The following is an 8,753-nucleotide window of genomic DNA, read 5'->3' as shown; positions in this document are numbered from 1 at the left end:
CTTGAGCGCTCTTATATTATCTGGACGTTGTTGACAAAGAAAATCATTGATATTGGCTACATACGAAAACACAGCAATTAAGTCGCTTTTGAAACAGGTGTTGGGAAGTCATTGTCCTTGTACACTGCTTATAGAAAGCTTGAAGAAAGTAGTGGTGTGCATTTCGCATGACCACCTTAACACGGAGACTTGGAAATCATTTTGTACAGCTATTTTCAAGATGCACGATCACCAGAGCGTGACCAGACGTTGTGAAATTAATTACGTGGTGAGGTTCCAAAATTATTTTAGTATAACAAACTAAACTTCTAACTGAAGTACTGTATCTGAAATACCATTCGTAAGTCTCCATACTGTTAATATATGTATTCTTTATTACCAAAATTATTCATAGTGATACACATGTGATGTTCTTTCTTTATGGATGACAAACGTTCTCTTTTTTATCCAGAGTGAGATCCTATATTCAGAATTTGTTTGTTTGTTCTTAATTTCGCTCGAAGCTACTCAACGGTTATCTGCGCTAGTTGTCCCTACTTTAGCAGTGTAAGACTAGAGAGAAGGTAGCTAGTCATCACCACCAATCGCCAACTCTTGGGCTAATCTTTTACTGTCAATTATAACGCCCCCACGGCTGAAAGAGCGAGCACGTTGGTGCGACGGGGATTCGAATCTACGATCCTCATATTAGGAGTTGAACGCCTTAACCCACCTGGCGAACTCTTGGACTACTTTTTATCGACGAAAAGATGAATCGATTGTCACATTATCAGGCCTTGACGATTAAAAGGTCGAACATATTCAGTGATGAAATACGAACCCACGACCCTGAACATCAGGCCATTCTAGGAAATAAGACAGTATTATTTCTTGTGGAATAATATACTTAAAAAAATCCAGATGTATGTTTTGTTCTGCATTATTTTATCAAGAAGCCGTTTACTTTTAGGAACCTCAATTTTTTGCCGTTTTTAGACATTCCCTTCCCCTACCCCCGCCTCCTCCCAGAAAAGTGTTGAATTATTACTTCGGAGTTTGTAATTCTCCTGGCGGGAACTAGTTTCCATGCCAACCACCAACTTAACAGGCAGGTCTTGGCCCCGCCTATACCGCACGACTACTGAAGCAAAGTTAACGAAGTGTAGGGCGCGGCGTACGAGAAGGGATGATTGTGGAGGTTGACGCCAGATGTATGTGTGTGTTCGCCCTACGCCGTACTCGTACATCCAGAGTTCTCTCTCTCTCTCGCTTTGTTACAAAACCGAACTGGATCCAGAGCCAGTCGTGCGCTGATCCCGCCTCCTGCAGCAGTTGCCTACCATCTGACGGTTCATTCCGGACGTTTAAAGAACCATCGTTCACTTGAACAGCAGAATAAAACAGAATCTTTACCGCCAAGTTTACGAATCACTGATCTACCCTTTAAATGCTCTGACAAAAGTCACCTCCTATTTATTCCCCTTTCTTCTAGTCCCTGATTTGGGAAAGACGTCTAACTGAGAAGCAACAAGCTATTGGCAACCAGCAACCAAAACACCAGACTACCCTCAGACACTCAAAACACCAGACTACCCTCAGACACTCTACTGTCTTTAGAAATCCCACTTGCTTGACTTAGACGGAGCATTAGTATCATTTCAGAATTCAGGACTAAACTGGACTGGGATGACAACATCGCTTACCTAGCTATCATTAGCCGAATTAGTAGGTTGACAGGTGCTCGAGACTCAGAATATCAGAACCAAATGACAGTATATCTTTGTTAGACTCCGCCGGGGTTAGGTTGGCCATCTAGCGTAGTTCGGAGTAATTTGATGGACACTTGTCATTCCGAGTAAAACTATAGCACTCCTTTGTCTCACTCAACCGGCATATATTGACGAACACTATATAGTCACCCAGAACTAAAGAACTGCACCCTTCTACGGACATTATGAAGATGGTCCAGTGTGCAGGGTGCCATCGTCCAATCTTGGACCGGTTCTTACTAAACGTCCTGGACAGACCTTGGCATACCAAGTGCGTCCGGTGTTGCGAGTGTGAATCAAACCTGACTGAGAAATGTTTTTCCCGTGATGGCAAGCTGTACTGTCGCAACGATTTCTTCAGGTAGGATTTATAGGCATTTGTTTAATTTGAGAAATATAAATATATTCGTTACCAACTATAAAAAATTCTACGATTGATTAGTCTAAAAGATTTCGGTACATATGTAACCTTATGTAGTCTATTTGCATGCAAAACATATGTTTTAGATGAAGTTACCCGTTGTACAATTACAATTGTAATTCACAGTTTTTATCGGTCAGTTTCGTTACACGTTGATCTTTCATGTAATTACGTGACTCAACAATAAGATCGAAAATCTACCGATGTTTCACAAAAGGATTCCGCAAAAACCTACATTAGATTGTGTTAAAACAACCGATAAAAATCTACATTAGACCGTTAAAACAACCAATAAGAATCTACATTAGACTGTTAAAAACAACCAATAAAAATCTTCGTTACACTGATAAAACAACCAATAAAAATCTGCATTAAAAAGTTAAAACAACCAAAAAGAATCTACATTAGACTGTTAAAACAACCGATAAAAATCTACACTAGAGTGTTAAAACAACCAATAAAAGTTTGCATTAGACTGTTAAAACAACAAAAAAGAACTTACATTAGACTGTTAAAACAACCAAAAATAATCTACATTAGACTGTTAAAACAACCGATAAAAATCTGTATTAAAGTGTTAAAACAACCAATGAAAGTTTGCATTAGACTGTTAAAACAACCAAAAAGGATCTACATTAGACTGTTAAAACAAACGATAAAAATCTGTATTAAAGTGTTAAAACAACAAAAAAGAACTTACATTAGACTGTTAAAAATCAATACAAATTTGAATTAAAATGTTGAAACAACCAAAAAGAATCTACATTAGACTGTTGAAACAACCAATAATAACCTACCTTAGACTGTTAAAACCACGAATAAAAATCTAAATTACAATGTTGCAACAACCAATAAGAATCTACATTAGACTGTTAAAACAACCAAAAAGAATCTACATTAGACTGTTACAACAAACGATAAAAATCTGCATTAAAGTGTTAAAACAATAAAAAAGAACCTACATTAGACTGTTAAAACAACCAATACAAATCTGAATTAAAATGTTGAAACAACCAAAAATAATCTACATTAGACTGTTAAAACAACCGATAAACATCTGCATTAAAGTGTTAAAACAACCGATAAACATCTGCATTAAAGTGTTAAAACAACCTATAGAAATCGATATTCGAGTGTTAAATAACCGATAAAAATCAACCTTAGTGTTAAAACAATGAATAGAAATATTATTCAGTGTGTTAAAATAATCTGGTCCAGTGACTTCAAAAATATATAAAAATCTCAGTTACTCTGTTAAAATAGTCTTTAGAAAATTATATGAGGTTATATTTATGGATATTTTTAACTCATTGACGTATTATTTTAACAATGATCGTCAGTGAGTTAAAATAATCTATAAGAATCTCTATCACTGTATTATAACAGTCTATAGGAAATTACATGAGGTTATATTTATGAATATTTTTAACTCATTGGTGTATTATTTTAACAGTGCTCGCCAGTGAGTTAAAATGGTCAATAAAAATCTCTATCACTGTTAAAACAAACTATGAAAATAATCTTAGTTAGTAAGTTAAAATAACCTATAAAAATCATTTTTATCGATGTATTATGAAAGAATCTCGAAGTAAATTGTGACTGTTTCTATTGGTAAACCATTTTCATTGTCGAGACACAGTTTTCAAGTATCCATATGCACATAGACATAAATATCGATGGCTTATGCTAAAAACAATCTATATATTTAAGTTACTTATAAGTTAATTTCTTTATTTTATGAAATATATAACAGTTACCAGTTGTTTGTCTAATCCGTTTTTCATAGTAGCGACCCAACTCTTTTTTTCCACGTGACGAAGAAAACGTTGTTTTTACGCCACTTATAGTTAAAAGACTGTTCTTTATGTATCACGTGGATACTCGGAGAGATGAGTCGGAACCGAGACCTTATATACATTAAGTCCACGTGAAATTATCAACGTGAGGTGAATGCAAAATTTACTTAAAATGAATTTCTAGAAGCTTGGATTTCGAAATTGTCTTCGTGATAAATATATATATATGTGTGTGTGTGGGTACGTTTTAAGTTCTGAATGTTTTAAGCATACTGGTTTTACGGAAAAAAACAACAACAACAAAGACAACGCTACGAGTAGAGGTTAATTTCAGTAAGGTAAGGTATTCGAAAAAGGCTTATTTTGTTGTGAGAGGATATTCATAAAAATATTCTCTCCTAATATTATAAATAAAAATGAATCAAACAGCCCAGGCATCTTAGACACAAGTACTGTCTCTACGTAAATTTATAGAAAGGTAATCAGTATCATAGAGTGCTTCATCACGCGCGAGGAACGTGGTCTTTTTTTGTGTGTTAATCATATGTGTGGCTTTGGTTTCTTTAAGGTACACGAGAATGAGGTAACGAAAGAACTCTATAGGTTCCTTCCTGTCAATTCATCTTGGAGCGTGTTTGTTTTTTATAATTGTCACTATTTCTAACTACCCGTTTGTGTATCTATCTGGACTTCTTTGTTTTTATAGCTTTTGCAAGTCTATATAGCTTCCTATTAGTCTAACTAGCCACCTTTATGTAAATCTAGCCATTTATCTGCTCATGCGAATATCTAGCTACGTGTCTACCTGTCTGTTTACCTAGTTACCTGTATATCTATATAACTGTTCCGATACATATCTGTCTGTCCATCTAGATACTTGACTACACGTCTGTTTATCTAGTTACCTCTCTCTCTTTATAACTGTTCCTCCACTTGTCTGTAAGTCAGTCCAGCTACTTGTCTACCTATCTGTTTACCTAGCTGCCTGTATATTTGTATAACTGTTCTGATACATATCTGTCTGTCCATCTAGATACTTGACTACATGTTTGTTTATCTAGTTTTCTGCATACCTATTAAATGTTTCTTTACTTGTCTGTCAGACAGTCTAGCTACTTGTCTACATGCCTGTTTATTTAGTTTTCTCTATATATATCTATCTGCTCATCTACTTGTCTGTCAGTGTGTCTATCTAGCTACTTGTCTACCTGTCTGTTTATCTAGTTTTCTATATATACAGTCATGTGAAAAAAGTTAGGACACCCTATGAAAGCCTGTGTATTTTTGTAACATTTTTTGATATATAGATATTTAATCTCAATTTTAACAATACTGAGAGATTATAGGAATATAACTAAACAATTAAAACTGAAGAAAAGACTTTTCAAGATCTTCTGTAAATGTAATTATACGAAAATGCATATTCTAACTGAGGAAAAAGTTAGAACACCCTACCCCCTAATAGCTAGTGTTACCCCTTTTGGCTGAAATAACTGCAGTGAGACGCTTCTTGTAGTCATCTTCCAGTCTCTGACATCGGTCTGAAGAAAGTTTGCCCCACTCCTCAATGCAGAATTCTTTTAGCTGTGAGATGTTTGAGAGGTTTCTTGCATGTACAGCCCATTTCAAGTCACCCCACAGCATCTCAATGGGATTAAGATCTGGGCTTTGACTCAGCCATTCCAGGACTCTCCATTTTTTTTAGTTTTCAGCCAGCTCTTGGTGGATTTACTGGTATGTTTTGGGTCATTGTCGTGTTGCAGGGTCCAGTTCCGCTTCAGCTTTAATTTTCTAACAGATGGTCTCACATGATCCTCAAGAACCTTCTGATACACAGTAGAATTCATGGTGGATTCTATGATTGTGAGCTGTCCAGGTCCTGCTGCAGCAAAGCAGTCTCAAACCATGACACTTCCACATCCATGCTTTACAGTTGATATGAGGTTCTTTTCCTGGAATGTTGTATTTGGTTTATGCCTCTGTTCTGGTGTCCAAATAATTCAATTTTGGACTCATCTGTCCAAAGAACATTATTCCAGAAGTTATGGTCTTTGTCTACATTCTCTCTGGCAAACTTCAGTCTGGTCTTGATGTTTCTCTTAGAGAGCAAAGGTTTCCTCCTTGCACACCTTCCATGCAAGTTACACTTGTGCAGTCTCTTTCTGATTGTAGAAGCATGCACTTTCACATCAACAGTAGCCAGAATCTGCTGCAGGTCCCGTGATGACATGTTAGGGTGTTTGGATACCTTTTTTAGCATCTTGCGGTCTGCTCTCGGGGTGAACTTGCTTTAACGACCAGACCTGGGCAGGTTGGCAGTTGTTTTGAAAACTCTCCACTTGTTGACTATTTTCTGGACAGTGGAATGGCTGATTTCAAAACCTTTTGGGATCTTTTTAAATCCCTTACCAGACTCATAAGCTGCTACAATTTTCTTTCTGAAGGCCTCAGACAGCTCATTTGCTCTCACCATGGTGCTCACTCTAACTTCAACAATCAGCAGCACACCAAACTAAATGTCTGAAGTTTAAATAGAGCAAGCCTCATTCACAATGCTGAGTAACGATCTTCTAATCATGTGCACCTGATGTGATACACCTGTGTGTGAGTTGAGCCATTTTATATGGGAATAAATGTGGGGGTGTCCTAACTTTTTCCTTAGTTAGAATATGCATTTTTGTAGAATTACATTTACAGAAGATCTTGAAAAGTCTTTTCTTCAGTTTTGTTTAGTTATATTCCTATAATCTCTCAGTATTGTTAAAATCGAGATTAAATATCTATATATCCAAAAATGTTACAAAAATACACAGGCTTTTATAGGGTGTCCTAACTTTTTCACATGACTGTATCTATCTATCTAACTGTTCCTTTACTTGTCTGTCAGTCAGTTTAGTTACGTTTCATTTGTGTATTTATCTAGTCTTCTCTATATCTATCTAACCGCTCCTCTACTTGTCTTCTGTTTATCTAGCTACTTGTCTACGTGTCTGTTTATCTAGTTTTCTGTATATCTTACTAACTGCTCCTCTATTTGTCTATCAGTCAGTCTAGCAACTTGACTATTTATCTCTTTATCTAGTTTTCTAGATATGTCTATCTACCTCTTCCTCTACTTGTGTGTCAGTCAGTCTAGCTACGTGTCTACCTCTCTGCTTATCTAGTTTTCTCTATATCTATCTAACTGATCCTCTACTTGTCTGTCAGTGTGTTTATCTAACTACTTGTCTACCTGTCTATTTATCTACTTTTCTGTATATCTATCTAACTACTCCTCTACTTGTCTGTCTGTCTATATAATCATTTGTCTACTTGTATCTGTATCTAGTTTTCTCTGTGTCTATCTAACTACTCTTCTATTTGTCTGTCTGCTTAGCTACTATGTTTATTTAGTTTTCTCTATATCTATCTAAGTACTCCTCGAATTGATTGTCTGTCTATGTAGCTATTTGTCTATCTGTCTTTCTATTTAACTATCTCACTTCCAACGTAACTGCTCCTCTACTAATCTTTCTGTCTATCTAGCTACTTGTCTACCTGTCTGTTTATCTAATTTTCTGTATATCTTTCTTAATGCTTCTCTACTTGTCAGTCTGTTTATATAGTTTTCCGTATGTCTATCTAACTGCTCCTCAACTTGTCTGTCAGTCAGTCTAGTTACTTGTCTACCTGTCTGTTTATCTAGTTTTCTGTATATTTATCTAAGTGTTCCTCTACTTGTCTGTCAGTCTTTCTAGCTACGTGTTATTTGTCTGTTTATCAAGTTTTCTGTATATCTATTTAACTGCTCCTCTAATTGTAAGACTGTTTATTTTATTTTCTGTATAATTGCTCCTCTACTTGTCTGTCAGTCAGTCTAGCTACTTGTCTAACTGTCTCTTTATCTAGTTTTCTGTATATCTATTTAACTGCTCCTCTACTTTCTGCCTGTCTATTTAATTACTTTTCTACTTGTATGTGTATCTAGGTTTCTCTATATCAATCTAATTACCCCTATATTTTCCTGTCAGTCTGTCTAGCTACTTGTCCACCTGTCTGTTTATGTGACTGCTCCTCTACTTGTCTGTTAGTCTACTAGCCACTTGTCTATCTGTCTGTTTATATAGTTTTCTCTATATCTATCTAACTGCTCCTCTATTTGTCTGTTTGCCTAGCTATTTGTCTACGAATCTGTTTATGTAACAGCCTTTCTGTCTATGTAACTGCTCCTCTACTTGTCTGTTAGTCTATTTTGCCACTTGTCTAGTTTTGTGTATATCAATCCAACTGCCACTCTACTTGTCTGTCTATCTATCTAACGACTTGTCTACTTGTATGTTTATCTAGTTTTCTCTATATCTATCTAACTACTCCTCTACTTGTCTGTCAGTCTGTCCAGTTACTTATCAACCCTTTTGTTTATCTAGTTTTCTGTATATCTATCTAACTACACCTCTAGTTGTATGACTGTCTATCTACCTACTTGTCTACTTGTTATTTTATCTAGGTTTCTGAATATCTATCTAACAGCTCTTTGATTTGTCTGTCAGTGTGTGTTTCTAACTACTTGTCTACCTGTCTATTTATCTACTTTTCTGTATATCTAACTAACTACTCCTTTACTTGTCTGTTAGTCTATCTAACCATTTGTCTACCTGTCTGTTTATATAGTTTTTTCTATATCTATCTAACTACTCCTCTATTTGTCTGTCTGTCTAGCTACTTGTCTACGACTTGTTTATGTAACTGTCTCTCGGTCTATGTAATTGCTCCTCTACATGTCTGTCTGTCAGTCTAGCTACTTCTCTA

General features: G+C 35.9%; 1 protein-coding gene across 1 annotated transcript in view; it reads left to right on the top strand.

The window, feature by feature from the left end:
- The first annotated feature begins 1,190 nt into the window (after positions 1 to 1,190).
- Positions 1,191 to 8,753, top strand: part of LOC143244248 (LIM/homeobox protein Lhx1-like) — an 80,813-nt gene continuing 73,250 nt past the window's right edge. The window contains exon 1 of the mRNA XM_076488561.1: positions 1,191 to 2,109. Coding sequence (XP_076344676.1) covers positions 1,934 to 2,109 — 176 coding nt within the window. The 5' untranslated portion in view covers positions 1,191 to 1,933. The remainder of the gene's footprint in view (positions 2,110 to 8,753) is intronic.

Source organism: Tachypleus tridentatus, chromosome 2, assembly GCF_004210375.1.
Source record: "Tachypleus tridentatus isolate NWPU-2018 chromosome 2, ASM421037v1, whole genome shotgun sequence".
In the NCBI taxonomy this organism is placed as follows: Eukaryota; Metazoa; Arthropoda; class Merostomata; order Xiphosura; family Limulidae; genus Tachypleus; species Tachypleus tridentatus.
This window is presented reverse-complemented; position numbering and strand designations above follow the sequence as displayed.